This window comes from Hyla sarda, chromosome 1 (genome assembly GCF_029499605.1).
Source record: "Hyla sarda isolate aHylSar1 chromosome 1, aHylSar1.hap1, whole genome shotgun sequence".
NCBI lineage: Eukaryota > Metazoa > Chordata > Amphibia > Anura > Hylidae > Hyla > Hyla sarda.
In genome coordinates this window covers 35,528,674-35,554,109 of record NC_079189.1, presented here as the reverse complement: position 1 = coordinate 35,554,109, position 25,436 = coordinate 35,528,674, and the positions used below count along the sequence as shown (strand labels likewise).

Genomic DNA, 25,436 nt, shown 5'->3' with positions numbered 1-25,436 from the left:
TAAAAATCCCACCTGAAAGCAGATAAAAAGGAGATAAGTTCACTTAGTCTTTGCATTGTGTGCCTGTGTGTGCCACACTAAGCATGGACAACAGAAAGAGGAGAAGAGAACTCTCTGATGACTTGAGATCCAAAATTGTGGAAAAATATCAATAATCTCAAGGTTACAAGTCCATCTCCAAAGATCTAGATTTACCTTTGTCCATGGTGCGTAACATTATCAAGAAGTTTGCAACCCATGGCACTGTAGCTAATCTCCCTGGGTGTGGGCGGAAGAGAAAAATTGTTGTTCCAAAGATATTTAAGCTGTCCTGCAGGCTCAGGGGGCATCAGTATCAGCGTGAACTATCCATCGACATTTAAATGAAATGAAATGCTATAGCAGGAGACCCAGGAGGACCCCACTGCTGACACAGAGACATAAAAAAGCAAGACTATATTTTGCCAAAATAAACTTGAGTAAGCCAAAATCCTTTGGGAAAACGTCTTGTGGACAGAAGAGACCAATATAGAGCTTTTTGGTAAATCACATCATTCTACTGTTTACCGAAAATGGAATGAGGCCTACAAAGAAAAGAACACAGTACCGACAGTGAAATATGGTAGAGGCTCAATGATGTTTTGGGGTTGTTTTGCTGCTTCTGGCACTGGGTGCCTTGAATGTGTGCAAAGCATCATGAAATCTGAGGATTACCAACAGATTTTGGGTCACACTGTACAGCCCAGTGTCAGAAAACTGGGTTAGTGTCCGAGATCTTGGGTCTTCCAGCAGGACAATGATCCCAAACATACGTCAAAAAGAACCCAGTCCAGAGTCCAGATCTAAATCCCATTGAACACCTCTGGAGAGATCTTAAAATTGTTGTTGGGAAAAGGCGCCCTTCCAATAAGAGAGACCTGGAGCAGTTTGCAAAGGAAGAATGGTCCTACATTCCGGCTGAGAGGTGTAAGAAGCTTATTGATGATTATAGGAAGTGCAACCAAATATTAAGTAAAGGGTGTCAATAATTTTGTCCAGCCCATTTTTGGAGTTTGGTGTGACATTACGTTCAATTTGCCTTTTTTCCTCCCTTTTTTGGTTTAGTTCCAATACACACAAACGGAATAAACATGTGTATAGCAAAACATGTGTTACTGCAATCCTTTTCTGAGAGAAATACTTCATTTTCTAGAAACATTTCAGGGGTGCCAACATTTACGGCCATGACTGTATATATATATATATATATATAACATAGCCAAACCCTGTTTCATCATTACTGGCTATGGATATGTATATTTATAGTACCAGTCTAAATGAAATCCCATAAACGTATTATATTATTATTATTATTATTATTATTAATAACTTATTATATTATTATTATATTACATTGTTTTCATCAATGTATAACAACACATTGAATCATGGGTAATAATAAATCAGTAGTAGGGAAGTAAATCAATGAAATCAATGAATACATGGATCGACCATGTTATCCATCATACCTGCTTGTACAGCTTCACAGTTATAATCTATGAGCGGGGATGGGGGTGGCATGTAGTGCAGTATTTCTGCTGGCACCCCCTGTGGAGAATGCTATACCCATAATGCAATTTTTCTGAAGCTCCAGAACTTTAATCACTATAATCATGTGGCTTTTTTTGCTGACCCTGTCATTGGTGGGAGATGCATTAGATAAGAAAACACAGTGATACTGGGGATGTAACTAACGCAGTCTTGGCAGGACCCTGTTGTGCGAGTTGCACTGTAATAAGCATAACATTCGCATTTTTATCTCAAATTCAGCAGCGGCCTCTAAAAATAGTGAGAAGTGGTGAAAACGGGAGGTTAATTCATTATTTTGCAAGCGAAATTTGTCCACTCATTTATAACTTTTATGGATTCGACCCCATTAGAAGCACGCTTTCTATATAAATCTTTGCTCGTTTTTGTCCTGCTGTTTTTTCATTAAGCTGCGGCTCCGTCTCACATTAAAACACCTCGTTCATGTATCATTCAGGCATGTGAACGATTACCCAATGTCTTTCAGTTGTCAGAGTAATGAGAGGAGGAAGTGAATGAGGAATGAATGCCACCATCTCCTGGGATGGACAGAGTGATTTCTATCCTCATCGCTTGTACAATATAATTGTGTCTTAAACGCATCCCTCAAAAAAAGTTCTGCACTTTTGATAGTTCCCAGGGAAGCTCCGGGGGCCTTGGCATGTTCCCAGCCATGTGAGGAGACGGGCGAGGATTTCCATTTAAAATGCATTTTCCAGAATGCCTTCTGAACTGGCATTAATATGTTATTTGCTTAAGTGCTTCTTTAATTCTTTCTGCGCCGCAGTAATTGTAATCCCTGAAAAGCCGTAAACGTCTGAAAGAAAGTGCGCAATCGTGAACCGCGCAGAGGTCTTATGTGTTTTATGGTTATGGATGTTGGAAGTGAAATAAAATATGTAATTTTATTGCATAAATATATTTAATATAGATATATAAAGATAGATATGAGATAGATAGATATGAGATGACAGATAGATAAATTGATAGATATGAGATAGATAGATAGATATGAGATAGATAGATAGATAGATTAATATTTAGATATGATATAGATGATAGATATATAGATAGATAAATGAATAGAGAGATACATATGAGAGATAGATAGATAGATAGATAGATAGATATGAGATAGATAGACAGACAGAGAAATAGATAGATATGAGATAGATAGATAGATAGATAGATAGATAAATAGATAGATAGATATGAGAGAGGGATGATATAGATCATATTGGAGATGATAGACATATAGAAAAATATGAGATAGATAGATATTAGATGGATAAATAGACATTAGATGATAGATAGATAGATAGATAGATAGATAAATATGAGATGACAGATAAATAGATATTAGATAATATAGATAGATCGACAGACAGATAAATAGATATGATATAGATAGATAGATAAGTATGAGATAGGTAGCTAGATAGATAGACAGATAAATATGAGATGACAGATAGATAGATAGATAGATAGATAGATAGATAGATAGATAGATAGATAGATTATATTGGAGATGATAAACATATAGAAAAATATGAGATAGATATATAGATAGATAGATAGATATGAGATAGATAGATATGACATAGAGAGATAGATAGATATAATGAGATAGATATGAGATAGAGAGATAGATATGAGATAGATAGATAGATATGAGATAGATAGATATGAGATAGATAGATATGGCATAGAGAGATAAATAGATATAATGAGATAGATATGAGAAAGATAGATAGATAATCACACCACAAATTGATCAGCTGTAATATGTGGGGAACCTGGTAGTAAGTATTAAATTTCTCAGCAGTACTGTCACTGGGCAAAATAAAGGTCACTTTAATTTCCATGAGATTGCCTTAATGATCTGTAACATATTTGTAAATCACTTTATTCACTAAAAATGAATCTTTGTCAAAAAAAAAAAAAAAAAACATTGGCTACTAGGTCTCACTTCCCTGCAAACTGCTTCCCACCGCCTGTTGTTAGAGGAATTCCATCTCTAGCAGCAAGAGACCGCAATACAAAACACAAGAAGTGGGTGTGAGGTTTTTCTATGAAGGGGAGAGAGCCTGGATTGGGTACATGTGATATAAGACTGTCTGGCCCTCCTAAGGATCCACACTGTGTCTATATCGTATCTTTAAAAAGCTGGGCAGCTGTCCCCTGTGTAATATTATTACTATGTACACAATGCTATCTAATAAATGTAACCTTCCTCTCCCTCTTATCCTCATCAGCAGCATCTTTTCTGCTCACATAGCACTCTAACAGAGTTGCCCAGTGTATTTTTCTTACATCGTGTGAAACCACGCTAAATCATTTCCCAGCACAATGCTAGCCTGTTTACTCAAGTCCAATTTCAGCAACACTATGCCATGCCATAGCATACCAAAGAAAGTAGGTGTGGTGTCCCATGATTTGCCAGAGAAGTAAGGTAAGAAGTAACTGGGTGTATACTACTAGCAAAACAGCCCAGCTGTAAGAGAAGTGAATAAGAAATAGCTTCACGCCACAAAAGGAACTCTCAGGAGTTCAATAATAGCAGTGAGATCTCTAAAATTACCTTGTCACCACTCTAAAGGGTTAATGTAACCAAACCAGGCAGGGTTTTAAAAATGTTTTCAAAGTACAAGTATGCAATAGGTTGCAATGTGCAATGCATGAACTTACCAAATCCTCCAGAGAATGAGATGGCAAAAAAGATTAAGTTTGTGACTAGGGGACCCCTATACTAACTTTTATTAAACCAGACAACCCCTTTGTGGCTCTTTTTCTAAAGTTAACCCTGAATCTTTGTTCTATCACTGAAAGCAAGCAGATATTGTGGAAATTGTAAGTAATAGATGTACACATTTCAAGGGATGCTTTGATTCTGCCATCCAGCTGAACCACATAGTCTGAATTCTCTGTGGGTCACCAATAAGCAATGTCCTTCATGTCCTCTCTATTAAAGGGGTACTCTGGCACTTAGACATCTTATCCCCTATCCAGCGGCAGGACCCCGCGATCTTGCCGCCCCCCGTTAAAATCGGTCCCCGGAGCGTGTTCGCTCCGGGTCTGATTACTGTCGATCACAGGGTCAGAGCATTGTGACGTCACGGCTCTGCCCCGTGTGACATCGCGCTCCGCCCCCTCAATGCAAGCCTATGGGAGGGGGCATGGCAGCTGTCACCCCCCCTCCCATAGACTTGCATTGAGGGGGAGGAGCATGACGTCACACGGGGCGGAGTCGTGACATCACGATCTTCCGTTCCCGTGGTCGGGAGCCAGAACCTCCAGCGCTGCCGGAAGCAGATACAGGTGGGTGCTGTATGCTATATTGCGAGGGGCCCCAGCGGTGGGACCCCCGCGATCAGACATCTTATCCCCTATACTTTGGATAGGGGATAAGATGTCTAGGGGTGGAGTACCCCTTTAACCCATCTGATTCATGATGTCAGTGACATGTACCCCTATAACTCACCACCATTTCTTTAGCATGGCAGCTCAGTGGTTATCACTGTTTTCTTCCAGCGCTGGGAGCCTAGGTTCAAATCCCAACCAAGGACAACATCAAAGACTTTGTATGTCCCCCCCCCCCCCCCCGGGTTAGTGTTGGTTTCTCCCACACTTTAGATAGTAACGCCGAATGTAGACAGGAACCAATTTGAGTGTACAGTGTTGCAGAATACATGTGCGCTATATAAATAAATTATATGTATGTATATATATATATATATATATATATATATATATATATATATATGTGATAATTCAAACATGTGTGCACAAAATATATCCTTCCATGCATAAAGCTGCCTGTCAGTATTTCAAGCTGAACCCCTATAGATTTTGACATTAAGATGATGAAATTCAGCCCAGGAACTCACAGCATGAGCAAAACAGCACTGAAGATTACACCGAGGAGCTTCTCATACACACAAGAGCCAAAGCGCGTCAGTCACCGCAATGTGGCTGCAAAGTGAATATATATGAAGGCAAGCGGTCGGGGTGACACTGGCATAAATCATGTGACAGGCAAATAGAGCTCCTTCAGGTGTGATAAATGTCTTCAAATGTGGCGAGAATTTCTTAATACGAGAAAGAACACATAAGTGATTATCAGGAGCGATCCTGGCGTATGTCAGACGGCTTCTCGAGCAGCAGAGCGCCACCTGTGCAATATTAGAGAGCGCAATGGAATTACCCGCGGTGAAACCTCGGCTAAATGACAAGAAGTGGAGAAGCTTTTTTATTTACAGAGAGACATACGTGTGCTCGCTGTTTGACAGATTGACGCCATTAATCATCTCTTTCTCTACAGGAAATCTTACTCTGGTGTACACAACTTGTGGCGTCGTCTCCCCCCGGGGGGCTCTGGTGATACCCATCATGTTGTCATGTTATATGATGATCTGTATTTAATTATTAACATGTTGCTTTCTGTGTATACTAGACTGACTTAAACACAGCTACTCCCATAGATGTCATACTGATACACTGACTTAGTTATTTCTATGGGCTGTGCTATATTACATGCATCTGTCCGGATCCCACAAAGGTAAAGACTAGATTAAAGTAGGGGCCAAATGGGCAACTGCTCCTCAACCTTCACAAGCACTACACTGCTATATGTAAACCATTGTGTCTGCTGTATAGATGTGAGTTATTCAGACACTACACAACACCATTATTGGGGACTGTATCCCACTGGTATTGAGTAGGCAATATATGACAATATATTCTGGATGAAATGATAGATAGATAGATAGATAGATAGATACATATGAGATATATATATATATATATATATATATATATATATAGATAGATAGATAGATAGATAGATAGATACATATGATATATATATATATATATATATATATATATATATAGATAGATAGATAGATAGATAGATAGATATGAGATAGATATGAGATAGATAGATATGAGATAGATATTAGATAGATAAATAGATAGATAGATATGAGATAGATAGATAGATATTAGATAGATAGATAGATAAATAGATAGATAGATATGAGATAGATAAATAAATAAATAAATAGATAGATAGATATGAGATAGATAGATATGAGATAGATATTAGATAGAAAGATGATAGATAGATAGATAGATAAATAGATAAGAAAAAAAATGAAAATGTAGCCAGCACCTAAACCCAATACATGGGTGCACGCTGCTGTGGCAAGTACAAAACATGTAAAAAAAGAAAATGGCAGCAGCACACTTGGTCAACAAAATGGAGGCTCCCAGCGCACTTTTTGATCAAAACGTGTCCCCCATCCACCACGCGGAGGTGGCCTCTTATCGGATGGGTCCCTAAACACTCACCTACCTCAGGCTGGGTGACATGTTGGATCCACTAATGATCCAAACCACCTCCTGTGAAAATAGGGGAGGGGATGCACGGCTACAGAGGGAGCCACTCCCCCCAAATTTGCACAGCAAAGAAAAAAAATGAAAATGTAGCCAGCACCTAAACCCAATACACGGGTGCACGCTGCTGTGGCAAGTACAAAACATGTAAAAAAAGAAAATGGCAGCAGCACACTTGGTCAACAAAATGGAGGCTCCCAGCGCACTTTTTGATCAAAACGTGTCCCCCATCCACCACGCGGAGGTGGCCTCTTATCGGATGGGTCCCTAAACACTCACCTACCTCAGGCTGGGTGACATGTTGGATCCACTAACGATCCAAACCACCTCCTGTGAAAATAGGGGAGGGGATGCACGGCTACAGAGGGAGCCACTCCCCCCAAATTTGCACAGCAAAGAAAAAAAATGAAAATGTAGCCAGCACCTAAACCCAATACACGGGTGCACGCTGCTGTGGCAAGTACAAAGCATGTAAAAAAAGAAAATGGCAGCAGCACACTTGGTCAACAAAATGGAGGCTCCCAGCGCACTTTTTGATCAAAACGTGTCCCCCATCCACCACGCGGAGGTGGCCTCTTATCGGATGGGTCCCTAAACACTCACCTACCTCAGGCTGGGTGACATGTTGGATCCACTAACGATCCAAACCACCTCCTGTGAAAATAGGGGAGGGGATGCACGGCTACAGAGGGAGCCACTCCCCCCAAATTTGCACAGCAAAGAAAAAAAATGAAAATGTAGCCAGCACCTAAACCCAATACACGGGTGCACGCTGCTGTGGCAAGTACAAAACATGTAAAAAAAGAAAATGGCAGCAGCACACTTGGTCAACAAAATGGAGGCTCCCAGCGCACTTTTTGATCAAAACGTGTCCCCCATCCACCACGCGGAGGTGGCCTCTTATCGGATGGGTCCCTAAACACTCACCTACCTCAGGCTGGGTGACATGTTGGATCCACTAACGATCCAAACCACCTCCTGTGAAAATAGGGGAGGGGATGCACGGCTACAGAGGGAGCCACTCCCCCCAAATTTGCACAGCAAAGAAAAAAAATGAAAATGTAGCCAGCACCTAAACCCAATACACGGGTGCACGCTGCTGTGGCAAGTACAAAACATGTAAAAAAAGAAAATGGCAGCAGCACACTTGGTCAACAAAATGGAGGCTCCCAGCGCACTTTTTGATCAAAACGTGTCCCCCATCCACCACGCGGAGGTGGCCTCTTATCGGATGGGTCCCTAAACACTCACCTACCTCAGGCTGGGTGACATGTTGGATCCACTAACGATCCAAACCACCTCCTGTGAAAATAGGGGAGGGGATGCACGGCTACAGAGGGAGCCACTCCCCCCAAATTTGCACAGCAAAGAAAAAAAATGAAAATGTAGCCAGCACCTAAACCCAATACACGGGTGCACGCTGCTGTGGCAAGTACAAAACATGTAAAAAAAGAAAATGGCAGCAGCACACTTGGTCAACAAAATGGAGGCTCCCAGCGCACTTTTTGATCAAAACGTGTCCCCCATCCACCACGCGGAGGTGGCCTCTTATCGGATGGGTCCCTAAACACTCACCTACCTCAGGCTGGGTGACATGTTGGATCCACTAACGATCCAAACCACCTCCTGTGAAAATAGGGGAGGGGATGCACGGCTACAGAGGGAGCCACTCCCCCCAAATTTGCACAGCAAAGAAAAAAAATGAAAATGTAGCCAGCACCTAAACCCAATACACGGGTGCACGCTGCTGTGGCAAGTACAAAACATGTAAAAAAAGAAAATGGCAGCAGCACACTTGGTCAACAAAATGGAGGCTCCCAGCGCACTTTTTGATCAAAACGTGTCCCCCATCCACCACGCGGAGGTGGCCTCTTATCGGATGGGTCCCTAAACACTCACCTACCTCAGGCTGGGTGACATGTTGGATCCACTAACGATCCAAACCACCTCCTGTGAAAATAGGGGAGGGGATGCACGGCTACAGAGGGAGCCACTCCCCCCAAATTTGCACAGCAAAGAAAAAAAATGAAAATGTAGCCAGCACCTAAACCTCTGTAGCCGTGCATCCCCTCCCCTATTTTCACAGGAGGTGGTTTGGATCGTTAGTGGATCCAACATGTCACCCAGCCTGAGGTAGGTGAGTGTTTAGGGACCCATCCGATAAGAGGCCACCTCCGCGTGGTGGATGGGGGACACGTTTTGATCAAAAAGTGCGCTGGGAGCCTCCATTTTGTTGACCAAGTGTGCTGCTGCCATTTTCTTTTTTTACATGTTTTGTACTTGCCACAGCAGCGTGCACCCGTGTATTGGGTTTAGGTGCTGGCTACATTTTCATTTTTTTTCTTTGCTGTGCAAATTTGGGGGGAGTGGCTCCCTCTGTAGCCGTGCATCCCCTCCCCTATTTTCACAGGAGGTGGTTTGGATCGTTAGTGGATCCAACATGTCACCCAGCCTGAGGTAGGTGAGTGTTTAGGGACCCATCCGATAAGAGGCCACCTCCGCGTGGTGGATGGGGGACACGTTTTGATCAAAAAGTGCGCTGGGAGCCTCCATTTTGTTGACCAAGTGTGCTGCTGCCATTTTCTTTTTTTACATGTTTTGTACTTGCCACAGCAGCGTGCACCCGTGTATTGGGTTTAGGTGCTGGCTACATTTTCATTTTTTTTCTTTGCTGTGCAAATTTGGGGGGAGTGGCTCCCTCTGTAGCCGTGCATCCCCTCCCCTATTTTCACAGGAGGTGGTTTGGATCGTTAGTGGATCCAACATGTCACCCAGCCTGAGGTAGGTGAGTGTTTAGGGACCCATCCGATAAGAGGCCACCTCCGCGTGGTGGATGGGGGACACGTTTTGATCAAAAAGTGCGCTGGGAGCCTCCATTTTGTTGACCAAGTGTGCTGCTGCCATTTTCTTTTTTTACATGTTTTGTACTTGCCACAGCAGCGTGCACCCGTGTATTGGGTTTAGGTGCTGGCTACATTTTCATTTTTTTTCTTTGCTGTGCAAATTTGGGGGGAGTGGCTCCCTCTGTAGCCGTGCATCCCCTCCCCTATTTTCACAGGAGGTGGTTTGGATCGTTAGTGGATCCAACATGTCACCCAGCCTGAGGTAGGTGAGTGTTTAGGGACCCATCCGATAAGAGGCCACCTCCGCGTGGTGGATGGGGGACACGTTTTGATCAAAAAGTGCGCTGGGAGCCTCCATTTTGTTGACCAAGTGTGCTGCTGCCATTTTCTTTTTTTACATGTTTTGTACTTGCCACAGCAGCGTGCACCCGTGTATTGGGTTTAGGTGCTGGCTACATTTTCATTTTTTTTCTTTGCTGTGCAAATTTGGGGGGAGTGGCTCCCTCTGTAGCCGTGCATCCCCTCCCCTATTTTCACAGGAGGTGGTTTGGATCGTTAGTGGATCCAACATGTCACCCAGCCTGAGGTAGGTGAGTGTTTAGGGACCCATCCGATAAGAGGCCACCTCCGCGTGGTGGATGGGGGACACGTTTTGATCAAAAAGTGCGCTGGGAGCCTCCATTTTGTTGACCAAGTGTGCTGCTGCCATTTTCTTTTTTTAGATAAATAGATAGATAGATAGATAGATATGAGATAGATAGATATGAGATAGTTAAATAATTAAATAGATAGATAGATATGAGATAGATAGATAGATAGATAGATAGACAGATAGATAGATATGACATAGATATGAGATAGATAGATAGATATGAAATAGATAGCTAGATAGTTAGATAGATACATAGCTATGTGATAGATAGATGTAGATAGATACATACATATGAGATAGATATGAGATGGATAGATAGATATGACAGATAGATACATATTAGATAGTTAGATAGATAGATAGATAGATAGATAGATAGATGTTAGATAATAGATAGGTGGATAATGGTTAGATATGAAATGTTTTTTTATATTTTACATCAGACATATGGTTCTTGAAATGTATACAATGAGCCATCCCTGAAGCAGGAGATGATGGACAGAGAAGGGACACCGTGTCCTATGCAATCGGTGCAGTTCTCTTAGTCAATCTGCCCGGTGTATGTGTGCTCACTAGGATGTACCTGTCCTTCCTATAAATCCCTAAACGTCCTTTCTCACTCAGGTTTGACTTTGGGTCATGGAACTGACAGTCTTTCATCAATCAGAGCGATGAACATTTCATTGAAAAGGTTGTGATCATGTTCTTTTCCCTTTGATTTATGTACTATGCATTATTGCTCCTTGCTAGCTCTCGTTGGGAAGTGATGGGACACACGTTGAGGTGGCAGTGGCTTTCGATAGAATAAAAAAAAAGAGAAAAGCTAAAATCCCTGTAGGCCGACAACCTTCTCATGACCCTCTCTTGCCCTTTTTGCAACATTTTTGACATCTTGACAGGTTTAATAGGCACCCAGGAGGCAGCAAAAGGAAAGAAAAATAGATCCAAACACTGTATCAAGTTTTTCTATAATGCTACAGAATACATAAAAAGCCAAGCAAAAGCATTGCTCGCACAGAAAGGTAAAGCATCAGCCATTAATCCTAACTCCCTGCTATATAAACCAAATAAAGGAATCAGCCATAACTTGCACTTTGCTCCATAGATCACACATTTTGTCTACAGATCTGTTACAAAGAAGTTTACATGGAATGTAAGCAATGGAAGTAAAAAAATAAAAATAAAAAACACGCAAAAAAAATGCAAAAGCAAGCAAAAAAATAAAAATAAAAAAGTGATAAAACTCGGATCAAATGATGAAATGCAAAAGGTAATTGAGATGCAGATTAAAGTTAGGGTGACTTACCATGCTTGAGTCCCTGCTTCCGTTGCCGAAAAGAGCTCCTTCAGCGCAAGAGGGGAGTAGGTCGAGGGAAAGTTGACTATCCCTGCCACCAGCTATGACATCACCTGCTACGTCATAAAAGGTAGTGAAAGTGCTCTGCACTCCGGGCTGATTGTCAAGAAATATAGAAGAGAGAAAGTGTAAAAGAGTAAAAGAGAGGAATATACAGATTTCTTTAGGAAATTTAAAAAAAAAAAATAAAAAATAAGAAAAGTATGCACGTGGGTTCTATATATAGTAAAAAGTTATAATATTAATATTTAAACTTGATGCTCTCACTTCTGGTACAGATTTATTAGTAAATATTTCCTGGTGGAACTCTACTAGAGGGGCTTCTGAAATTTGGGACAAGATTAAAAGATTTGCCCCCAGACTGGGAAATGTTTTTTCCTTATACTACAGCCCCTTATGCCCAAAATTAGTTTATTTTTTATTTATTTTTGTTAAGCCAGACAGGCAGAGCATTTTAACCACAAATAGAAGCAGCTGGTGATGTCATCACTAGGGATGGGTGAATATTTCCACTTATAGCCAATGGACAAAGAATTGTTGTAAAAAGGGTGCGGTATATGGCTGATGTGAAAAATAGAAGGATGGATAGGAAACAAAAAACAGTGAGATTTATGGGTTACTATGACATACCAGATTATGCTTACAGCAGCCTTTTAAAAATGTTCGAATTATTCAGATCTATGCGCAAAGTCTATTTATTTAGATGAAGTTCTGTAGAACTACTCTACATAATGTCCTGTCCATTCACCCATCCATAGTCAACACACAGTCAATATTATTTCAAGAGTTATCAGATTTTTTTTGCATGTGGTTTAATATATATATATATATATATATATATATATATATATATATATATATATGTCTATAGGAAGATGACAACAACAATATATAGAAATTTCACATAATATTATAATATTTAATTACATTCCGTTTTAACTTATGTAAAACACAACATTTGATATTACCCTTTATTTGTTTGTATAACAATTCAGCTGCTGGGAAACAAGATTAGACATTTTGAATAATACTTTTGCATTTGTAATAATAATTATTAATAATAAAAATAAAATAATAGTAATAATAATAATAATGTATTTGTATAAAATTTGAAGTTGGGAAAAAAATTAGAAATTTTAAATAATAATTTAGCATTTGTATTTATTATTATTATTATTGCTAGTATTAAGAATAATAAGAATACAATTATTATTATGACAAATGCTAAAGTATATTAATAAAAATAAACAAAACATTTAAATAAAGTAGTTGCAAAAAATGTATATACTCATTTTAAAAAAATGGACTGAAAACAAAAAAAAACTGTTTTCTGTAACAAACGGAAAAAAAAGCTCACAAGTCTTAAAAACAGAGTATGTGAACTGCAACTTATAAATCATTTTATGAGCAAGACAAAAAAAATACAACTTAGTGAAAAAACTATTTATGTGTAATAACAAATTGCTATTAGCTTTTAAAGGAATAGGATAATGGGGGTAGCAGAATAATGGGGATATGACTAATGGGACCGTCCCGATCATGAGAATGTAGGACAAATGTCCTTGGAATGAATGAAGTGTCAGTGTGTGTGTACATGGCCTGTGCTCTATTCATTCTCTATGGGACTTCCATATGTTGCCAAGCTCAGCTCATTTGCCCTCCATTCAGGGTATCAGTGGGAGTTTCAATGGTCAGACCCCACCAATCTGCTAGTTATCTCCTTTCCTGCAGATCAGGTATAACTTTCCATAATGAGAATTTACCTTGAATTGTGACCTATAATGTGTTCTTTATCTGCTGCCTACACAAATCACTTCCTCTAATACGCATTGCACAATTTTCTGTTAAAAAATATAAATATTAATAATAATCATTAAAAAAAAAAAAAAAAATATATATATATATATATATATATATTATTTTTTTATTATTATTATTATTTATATTTTAACTGAAAATTGTGCAATAAGTATTAGAGGAAGAGATGTGTGTAGGCAGCAGATAAAGATTTGTCTATTCTTTTTTTAAGAAAAAAAAAAAAATATATATATATATATATTCTTAAAAAAAAGAATAGACAAAACTATTTAAAGACATTATAAAAAGAATCAAAATTAAAAATAGACACAAATAAATATATAAAAAATATTTGGATAAAAGCCTGAAAATTATCAGATTTATTGACCTTTTAAGCCAAGCCCAGTTACACCAGTTTATTCTTTAGTTCCCATATCACCAGGTGCAGAGGTCATTTTCTTTATTTCTACTTCTCTTTTTAAATAGTTTATAGACTTTTCCATGAAAATGTTTTTTTTTATTTTATCGCACAAAATGATAAAAAGGTATAAACTTCAATAAATTATTTTTTATTCAGAATAGTACAAATATTTTAATTAACCCCTTAACGACGCAGGACGTAAATGTACATACTGGTGAGCTGGTACTTAACGCACCAGGACGTACATTTACGTCCTGAGCATAACCGCGAGCATCGGAGTGATGCCCGGATCATGCGCGGCAGGTCCTGGCTGCCTCTGCCGCTCCTCTATGCAGGTCCTGGCACTTCTCTGCCTGACATGATTAGTGTGAATATGAGGGGAGTATACTACGCTCCACTACACTTTAAACAGTATTTGTCTAGAACAGCAGCAGGTGTGTACTTTTGGCTGGCCTTTCACAGTAAGTAGGCGCTTAAGACTAACAGGAATAAAATCGTACACCAAGTAGATGTGAGTACGTGGTATGCACTTATGAGGGGAGTACAATAAGCTCCACTACACTTAAAACAGTATTTATCTAGAACAGCAGCAGGTGTGTACTTTTGGTTGGCTTTTCACAGTAAGTAGGACCTTAAGACTTTAACAGGAACAAAATTGTACACCACCTATGTACACACAGGTTGCACTTAATATAGGACAATACGCTCCACCACACAACCTGTATTAGGCACTATTAGCAGGTGATTATGGCTTTTAGTGCTCTGCTCACCCGAACTGACTGGCTACTATTAGCTTTTCAGTTGTTGTACACACCAGTGCTGCAGCACACAGTCGCTGTGTAGTACACCCAAAATTGTACTTTGTCTCTTAATCTCTCTCCCTTCCCTCTCAGTGCTTCTAGGCTGGATTTGGCCTTGAGGTGAATCAATGCTATAAAAATGCTTTTCTGTGCAACACACACACACTGCTCTCTGTCCCTCTCTTTCTCTGCAATAGAACACTGATGTGACTGGAAGGTGAATCGCTGCTGTAAAAATGTTTTTCTGTGCAACACACAGTGCTGTCTATCCCTCCCTCTTTGCAATAGAACGCTGATGTGACTGGCCCAAATATTGTTGCCAATTATATAGGGCTGTGACATTCAGGATGATCCCACTTACTTGTGTTCTCCCCTTCCCAGAGTTCCTTGCCTCATCTCCTGACATGTGGAGCCGCCATCTTAGATGCCCTGGAGCCTGGACCACACTAAATGGAGTTTAATGAAGCAATTCGTGCGATCGAATCGCAGCAATATTCAGATTCGTTGTGAAGCATATTTTTCATGAAATTCGTAACAAATTCGGATTCGTCAGATTCGATTCGCTCATCCCTAGTTACCACATGAAACCCCATCTTTGACAGAACATAAAAAAGGACTGAAGCATAAAATAGAAAAACAAAAATTCACCTCAGAATGTGTCATTCCAAAATGTTAAATGTTATGGTATATTTAGATGTCGGAGGCCCGGGTTATGAAAGTGTAAATCATTCAAATAGATGTGTCCTTTATATACATGAATCCTTTTCAATATTGAAGTGCTTTCTGCTGTATAGTCAACATGTCAAATATTTCAAAAAATGTCAGAATGTAAATAAAAAAAAAAAATTGAAGCCGCGAAGGTTTATACAAATGCATTATGCAGCCGATGACCTTATGTCTCACATCCCAAGGTACATTTTGCCTGACTCAAGCACCTATGAATAGTGGAATATATGTGCATTATTATGATTTATGTAATCATCACGGCAGTTGTATTTGTTATAGAGCCATTTTCACGCTTGCTTTCTGGCTGCTAAGAATTATGTAAAAGTGTTGAGAATCTGACTGTTAGGTGAAAGTAATCACTAATTTGAGTAAAAGTAATTGTGTTTTGGGTGCCATTAAATTCTCATCATAGTTTCCACACGCATACTTTCACCATGAAGCAGTTCCCAAAAGTATGTGTTGAGTTCAGTCGAAACAATCGTATAAATAATTTTGCATCATTTTCTGTGATGATAATAAGGCGGTAGAGCACAACTGAGAATATATTACGGGATAATCAGAAGATAATTACAGCCTTATTCACAAGAAAGGACAGACGAAAACATGCGCTACGGTTATGGACACGAATATATTAGATCCAACCAAGCCGGACATGTTCAAGTAAAAAATTATTCTACAAGGCTGCTCAAAATTAATAGAAATAATATAAAGGGCAATAGAACAAAAAAAAATTGGAATATAAAGATTCAAAAAAATAAAATAAATCCCCTATCCAGGGGATGGAGGATGAGTGTCAGATCACAGGGGGTTAAACCGCTGGGACCTCCTGCGACCTTCATGCCAGCCATGGTCTGTGAATCAATGAGGTGTGCCGACCACAGCACGAAGCCACGGGCCGACAGGGCCCCTCCATGCATCTCTATGGCAGAACTGCTAGGGTACGGGATAAGTTTTTAGTTTATAATAATAATAGTAATAATAATATAATAATTATTATAATTATATATTATAATATTATTAACAATACTAAACAATTAGAATATCATCCATGGTTATAATTGCTTAATAAAAATATTTATAAAATACTACAGAAATGAACAAAAAATTTACAAAAATTAACAAAAAAAGATAAAAGAAATGTAAAGTGCTCCAATTATAATAGAGCTAAATTTTCATTGTAAGTTTCTACCTTGTTTTTGTTGAGGACTGTTAGAGCACAGTCCTTGGGAGAACAGAAAGGTATATTCACGGAATATAGAAATGTTGTTTACATGAGGATTTATATAAAGGGACCCATGGGGATTATTTAAATGGGGCCAGTGGATTTATAGGAGTTTAATGAAGGGGACTTTAATGATATCAAATTAAACCGCAAATGGGGGAAAAAGTTGTTACATTATCTTGTGACAATGTCACTTGTGGAGGACGAAAGATATATAGACAGCAAATGACTATTCAGCTCTTGAATTTGGTTTGTTGGAAACCAGAGAAATGGGCAAGAGTAAGGATCTGAGTGATTTACTAGGATACTTGTGGTCAGAGCATCTCCAAAATGACAGGTCTTGCGGTGTATTCCCCATGTGCAGTGACTATAACCTACCAAAAAGTGGCTAAGGAATGGAAAACCAGTGAAATGGTTACAGACTCAAATCTGGTCCAATTCCTCAGAAAAACTGCCATAGCACAAATTACTGGAAATGTGAATGCTGGTTATGAAAGAAAGGTGACATAACTCACTGGGAATCACAGCTTTCCCTCTATGTGGGGCTATGGAGGCACAAAAAGGTCAGAGATCTCATGCTGATCCAATCCACTGCTGAAAGTGCCTATAATAGACACATAAGAATCAGAACTGGACCACCGAGCGGACCACTGAGTGGAAATGGAAGAAGGTGGCCTTGTCTGACTGACTTGAATTTTGTTATCAACTTGAATTCCTAGATCTCGGTTACTCTTAACCCCTTAAGGACACCGGGCATGTCCATACATCCCGTTTCAAAGTTCCTAAGGACTGAGGGCATATGGGTACACCCTTGGGAATCCCGGTACCCGCCACTCGCCGGGCGGGGACTGGACCAGGGTGGCTGTTGATCTCTATCAGCAGGCACCCTGTACAAACCCCTGGGGGGTCCTGAGACCCCTATGTCAGCGATCACGCCAGCATCAATTCAGACCGGTGACTTGCGGTGATTCCAGGTCAATTGGGTCTCTGGTGACATGGTGACCCGGAAAAAAAGGGTGAATGGGGCTGTCCGAGACAGCCCCATTCACCCTTACCCAGCAGAAGTGAGGTGGCATGGGTGCCGTCTCACAATCACGTGATTGATCGGGCGGAATGACCGACCAATCACGACCCTGCTGTGCGGTGATCGGAACGGCGTTCATGGCGGCGATCGGGGCCGGCGGGGGTCTCCTACCTTTCCCTGGTCCAGCGGGGGACCCCTCTGGTGCGGTGGCGGCGACAGGAGCAGCAGGATCAGTGGCAGCAGCGGCGGTGGTCCTGGCAGCAGGATACAGCAGGAGGTGAGGCCTGTTCACCTTAGCAACAAATCTCAGCATGCAAAGCCAAAGGGCATGCTGGGATTTGTAGTTTTGCAACAGTTGGATTTCCAACTACAACTCCCAGCATGCCTTTTGGTAGTCTGTGCATGCTAGGGGTTGTAGTTATGCAACAGCTGGAGGCAATTTTTTTCCATGAAAAAGTGTGCATCCAGCTGTTGCATAACTACAACTCCCAACATGCACAGACTACCAAAGGGCATGTTGGGAATTGTAGCAGTGTGCCTCCAGCTGTTGCAAAACTACAACTCTCAGCATGCCCTTTGACTGTCAATGTATGCTGATTGTTGCAGATTTGCAACAGCTGGAGACACATTGGTTGCGAAACACTGACAGTTTGTTACTTAACTCAGTGTTTTGCAACCAGTGTGACTCCAGCTGTTGCAAAAATACAACTCCCAGCATGAATGAGAGACTGTACATGCTGGGAGCTCTAGTTTTGCAACAGCTGGAGGCACACTGGTTGCGAAACACTGAGTTAAGTAACAAACTCTCAGTGTTTCGCAACCAATGTGCCTCCAGCTGTTGCATAACTACAACTCCCAGCATGTATGGTCTGTGAGTGCATGATGGGACTTATAGTTTTGCAACTGCCGAAGGTCCCCCCCCCATGTGAATGTACAGGGTACATTCACACGGGTGAGTTTACAGTGAGTTTTCTGCTGCAAGTTTGAGATGCAAATTTTACGCTGTAGCTCAAACTCCCAGCGAGAAACTCATTGTAAACCCGCCCGTGTGAATGTACCCTAAAAAACGCTACACTACACTTCACCTACACAAAATAAAAAGTAAAACACTAGATATACATATGTATGCCATGTGTTTTTTTTTTTCACAAAGCCCCCATAGTGCCAGAACAGTGGACCTCCCCCGTCACATGTCACCCCATTTTGGAAACTACACCCCTCACAGAATGTAATAAGGGGTATATGTGCTTTGTAAATGCACATGGCCTCCCACTTCTATTCCAACCAAATTCTCTCACCAAAGGCTCAATGGCCCTCCTTCTCTTCTGAGCATTGTAGTGCGCCCGCAGAGCACTTTACATCCACATATGGAGTATTTCCATACTCAGAAGAAATGGGGTTTCAAATTTTGGGAGGCTTTTTCTGCATCCTTTGTGAAAATGAAAAATGTGGGGTAACACCAGCATTTTAGTGAAAAAATCTAATTTTTCATTTTTACATTCAACTTTAGAAATCTGTCAAGCACCTGTGGGGTGTTAAGGCTCACTATATCCCTGTTATGTTCCTTGAGGGGTGTAGTTTCCAAAATAGTATGCCATGTGCCACTTTTTTTGCTGTTCTGGCACCATAGGGGCTTCCTAAATGCGACATGCCCCCCAAAAACCAATCCAGCAAAATTTCCAAAAGCCAAATGTGACTTCTTCTCTTCTGAGCATTGTAGTGCGCCCGTAGTGCACTTGATGTCCACACATGGGGTATTTCCATACTCAGAAGAGATGGAGTTACAAATTTTGGGGGGCATTATTGTATATGTGAATCAATATATCATTTATTTGGAATGTCTATTTTTCTTACAACGAGAGAGCTTCAAAAAAATATTGAAATTTTGGGAATTTTTCACCAAGAAATGTTGCAAGTATCAACAAAAATTTACCACTAACATAAAGTAGAGTATGTAACAAAAAAAAACAGTCTCGGAATCAAAATGAAAGGTAAAAGCATCCCAGAGTTATTATTGCTTATAGTGACAGTGGCCAGAGGTGCAGTGGAAATTGGCTGGGTCCTTAAGGGGTTAAGAGGTTAAAATTACCTTGTAGATAAAAAACTATATAAAAGTAAAATAATCTCTCTCCAATGCTACGCTGATCTCATGTTCACCCTCTGGTTGATTATCCGGTCTTACATTTGCAGCAGGAATAAAGTGCTCTTGGTAGTCATGCTCCACTCAGCACCACGGCTCAGGGATAGGAACGATGATACCAGGAGTACTGAGTTTGGTTACCACCCAGAAGGTGAACACAGGGAACAACTCAGGATTGGAGAGGTAAGTAACAATCTGTTACGCGGTTATTTTTATACAGTTAGGGTCTATTTAAACACGGATAACGCCACTTAAATCTAAAAGGTAAGTTAGGAATTTAAGGTGATAACAACATTCCAGTCATTGACACAAGGACTTGGTGAGGAAATTCTTAAAAGGAACCAATTATAAGATCTTACCATATATATGTGTTATATATGGTAAAATCTTCATCATTCTTATCCCCAAGGTACGTTTCTGCCGGCAGGATATGAAGTTAGAAAGTCTCCCCTTTCGGCCCCGTAAGTAGTCCCCTGGGTGGAGAGCTATACTTACCTAGTCCTATTTTCTGCATTTGTAATAATGTCCCCTAAGTGTGATTGACAGCCCTAGTCACCACTCCGTTCCTTAAGACAATGGAGCAATGCGATGATGCGGGCCATGCCAGGGATGTCAATCATGCTGAGGGGGTGTGATTACAAACGGAGAAGGCAGGACTAGGTAAGTAATTCTACCTCCCAGGGGACTAGTTAATTGCCCAGCAGGGAAAACTTGCTAACTTCATATCCTCACCATTCCTGTGGGCAGGAACATCTCCCGGGGATGGCGGTGAGAAGATTTTACCATATATAACACGTTGCCAAGTGTTATATATGGTAAAATCTCATGACTGGTTCCCTTTAACTTTGTTGTCTGTATGAGAGGAGAGTTTATTCTAGGAATATTTATTTCAGTTAAACTGATTTGTCAATTACTTCTCTTAAAAAATCTTAATCCTTCCAATACTTATCAGCTGCTGAATACTACAGAGGAAATTATTTTCTTTTAGGACATAGTGCTCTCTGCTGAATCACGAGGACAGTGCTCTCTGCTGACATCTCTGTCTATTTTAGAAACTGACCAGTGCAGCATATGTTTGCTATGGGGATTTTCTCCTACTCTGGACAGTTCTTAAAATGGACAGAGATGTCAGCAGAGAGCACTGTGCTCGTGATATCGGCAGAGAGCTCTGTGTTCCAAAAAAAAAAAATCCTCTGTAGTATTCAGCAGCTAATACGTACTGGAAGGATTTAGATTTTTAATAGAAGTAATTTACAAATCTGTTTAACTTTCAGGCACCAGTTGATTTAAAAAAAAGTTATAAGTCTCAAATTAAATCTTTGCTAGTTTAACAGGAACATAACACATTTTTGAGATACATTTGATAGATCAAACATAGTTGTGTGCTTTCAATTTCTTTCAGCCTGCATTTTACTATACGTAATTCGAGGATTTTTATGGAGCAATAGAAGGAATTATGAGGTAGTAAATTAAAGCGAGAAAAAGCCAGCAAAAGTTGTATGAATATATTTTGTATATTTCTTTTTTTTTTTCTAGTTTAAAAATTGTATAAATTGGAGCTCATGGAATAATAATTCATTAAACGTTTCATGACTCAGCCCACTTTGGGTATGGAAAAAAAGATAAATACTATATTGTTTAATAAATGTTATCTACATATATGTTAGTATATATAGTATATATATTATTTATATAGAAGGGTCCTTGAATTTCCTAGGGATCACCAATCTTTCATGATAGAAATTTAATGCAATGTTGCCACATGCTAGCAAAACATTCTGTGGGGTGCAAATTACATTACCACCAATCTAAAAATGGTGGAGCCATTAGGTTGTGCAAGACTGGTGCTGTTTAAAGGTGTACTCCACTGCCCCAGAATTTGGAACATTTTGTGTCAAATGCTGGGTGCGTGCTGCAGGGGTCGAGATGCCCCGTCCCCTCCCATAAACCTGCATTGAGGTGGTGTGCCGTGATGTCACAAGGGGCATGGCCGTGACATCACGACCCCCGCAGCTCACACACAGCTTTTGGTACAACATTTATTGAACGATGGGGCAGCGGAGTACCCCATTAAAAGGGGATTTCATATTTAAAAAGAAAAAAAAGGAAGAAAAAAAAAACAATATGCTGCTGGGGCAACTTAAATAGCAAAAGAAGGATATTTGCCTATGCCACGTCCCCCACAGCTCTGGCTCACCTCCACCAATCCATTGATCTATTATCTTCTTCCTGCTTCCAAGATGACCACGTAGAAAAGGACCTGACCACTCAGCCAATCAATGGCCCAATACGGGATACGGCTGTAGCCAGTGATTGGCTGAGGCATCAGATCCAGCAACAAGTCTATAAGAAGCAAAAAGAACAAATACAATCGGTGGGTGGGCAGAGCTCCACTGGAAACAACTGAGGGCCAGGGCTGGCTTGTTTTTTAAAATAGGCTGGAATCCCCCTAACTATTAGTATTAGCTTTCCTCACACCCAGGTGTCTTACTCTAGAAAAAAAAAATGTTTTTAAATCAACTGGTGCCAAAAATTTATACAAATGTGTAAATTACTTACTTATCAGCTGTTGTATTCTCCAAAATAAAGGTGTGTAGCTCTTTCTAGTATGACCGCAGTGTTCTCTGCTATCAACCTCTGTCCATCTCAGGAACTAACCAGTGCATAAGCAAATCCCTATAAGGAACCTCCCCTGCTCTGGATAGTTCCTAACATGGACAGCTGAGAACACTGCGGTCAGACTGGAAAAAAACTACACAATTTCCTCTGAAGCATACAGCAGCTGATAAGAACTGGAAGGATTAAGATTTTTAAATAAAGATAATTTACAAATCTGTATAACTTTCTGGCACAAGTTGATTTATTTATTTCTTTTTCCTCCAGAGTACCACTTTACCCCTTAAGGACGGACCAATTTTTTACCTTGAAGACCAGGCTCTTTTTTATTTTTATTTTTTTTATTCATGTCTCTTTAAATAGTTATAACTTTAGAATGCTTTTTCTGAGCAGAGCGATTCTGAGACTGATTTTTCATGACATGTTGTACTTTATATGTGGTGCATTTTTGTTGACAAATTTTTTGTCAAAAAAACTACAAAATATTGTGAAAAACTGGAAAATTTCTGTTTTTTTTTATTTTTTATGGTGTACACTGTGCGGAAAAAGTGATGTTATATTTATTCTGTGGGTCAGTACGATTATGGCATTACCCATTTTATATAGCTTTCGATGTTCTTTTTCCTTTCTTGAGCAAAATTATTTTTCTGCTATTCATTTTCCAACAGCCGTAACTTTTTTATTTTTTGGCCGACGCCATTGAGTAAGGGCTCATTTTTTGAAGGATGAACTGTACTTTTTATTGGTATAATTTTTGGGATATGTGCTACTGTTTGATCTTTTTTATTCCGCTATTTGTACCAAAATTGGCGAATTTTGTGCTTTTTTTGTTGTTTATTTTATGGCGTTCACCGTGCGGGATAATTTACATTATAGTTTTATAGTGCACCGATTATGTATATGATTTGTGTTTTTGATCTTTTTTGGTGATAATACAGGACTTTTATTAGGAAAGGGGCATTTTTTTATTTTGTTTTACACTTCATACTTTTATTGAAGAACAGGTTATACTATGCTGCAATACAATTGTACTGCAGCACAGTATGACCCGATCAGCTGCACACAGTACAGTCTGTGCGATCCAGCCTGTGGCTGGATCTCACAGGCTTCTGTAGCAGGCAGACATGATGTCATTAAATGACCTCCTGCTGCCATAGCAACTAACAGATAAATAGAGAGAAAAACAAAAATAGGGGGCGCTCCCAGTAAAGAATGCAATGCTGGATCTTGTGTAGAATTTTGGTAGTAGCTCACAAGATGTAGTAGTGAGTGGTATGGTAGGAACTGCTGCACTCCGACTGGGGCTGGGCTTTTATGCAGGAGCCAGTATGGAATCACGATAGGCAACTGGAAGCTAAAAAAACAAAACGATCTTAGGAGGCGCTGCTCGCATAAGGGACAGAACGGAGAGACTCAGGCCAGCACAGGACAAACCTATTTATTTAGCAAATAAGTGGGCAACTCGTTTTGGGACATACAAAGTGCCTTCCTCAGGTCCAAAACGTACAATGCAAACGCCAGCGCAACTGCACACAGGATCCTCTCCAGTAACTCTGCATACTAAACAAGAAATTTGCATTATACGTTTTGGACCTGAGGAAGCCACTTTGTATGTGCCGAAACGCGTTGTCCGCTTTTTTGCTAAATAAATAATTTGTCCTGTGCTGGCCTGAGTCTCTCCGTTCTGTTACTTACGCGAGCAGCGCCTCCTAAGACCATTTTTTTTAGCTTCCAGTTGCCTATCGTGATAGCAACTAACGGCAACCCGCAATGGTATTGCGGCATCCCATGGTGAACAGGGGGAGCCTGCTCCCTATGTCAACACCATAGATGCCTGAGATCGGGATTGATCGCGGCATCTATGGGGTTAATTCTGCCAGGACCGGCTCAATCACGGCTCCCGCAGCTGCGGTGGGAATCCGGCTGTGATTGACAGCCCGATCCCGCCTCCGGTCTCCTGCGCTGCCCGGAGATTGCTAGGACGTATGCATATGTCCTAGTGCGCGAACGTGTCGGGTGCTGGGTCGTATGCATATGTCCTATAGGAAGGGGTTAATTAAGATTTGGTTTAGTCTCGACCTACTACCTTCTAATCTGGCTTGAAGAGGGTAGGCTAAGATGGTGGAGCAGGTACTATGACTTGGTCCCACATATGGGTGAAATTCTGTATACAGCAAATAATAAATAATTATTGCTTTTAATGTTGCTGCAATATTGTTACCCCACCATCTCAGCCTGTCTCAGCCCACACCTTCGAATCAAGTAAGGCTATAAGAGATTAAATCAGAAGTGAGCCACCGGGGAGTAAGGAAAGGTGAGCAGTACTTGTCTCTTTGGTCACCCAAAGTTAATACTTTAAAAAGCACCATATTTTTTCATTTATTATTATTCTTATTATTCAAATTTTAACATGAAAGTTGGCATTTCTGCACAAATGCTGTGTGCAACAACCCATTTCTATCTTGTTATTTATAATGTAATACCACAGGTCCCCGATCCCACAGTGCGAGGTTGGACACACTTAAAGGCTCTACTATCAGCTTCCCTGTGTAAGAGTATATTGCCTCTTTGACATGTACCTCCTATTGGCATTGACTTAAAAAGAAGTCAGATGGAAGAAGATGACATTTTCACATCTTACAATTTTTTTAATCAGCTAGTCAATTTAATAAAGAATAGTACGCTTTGACATGAAAAAAAATTATATTTCGGGAAACGGAGAATTAAATTACAGTGTTCATTGTAAATGTAAAGTTACAAAGTGTTTAAATGAATTTTGGGAAAAAAATGATCAATCTTTCATCTATATATCTATCTTTCTTTTTATCTCTATACCTTTTTATCTCATATTTATTTATTTATCTATCTATCCATCTATCTGTCTGTCTGTCTATCT

At 40.1% G+C, this 25,436-nt stretch overlaps 1 protein-coding gene across 1 annotated transcript in view; it reads right to left on the bottom strand.

The window, feature by feature from the left end:
• The window catches only part of CTNNA2 (catenin alpha 2), a 2,092,931-nt gene that overhangs the window by 90,567 nt on the left and 1,976,928 nt on the right, over positions 1 to 25,436 (bottom strand). The window contains exon 18 of the mRNA XM_056553837.1: positions 11,744 to 11,890. Within this exon, the coding sequence (XP_056409812.1) occupies positions 11,744 to 11,890 (147 nt within the window). The remainder of the gene's footprint in view (positions 1 to 11,743; positions 11,891 to 25,436) is intronic.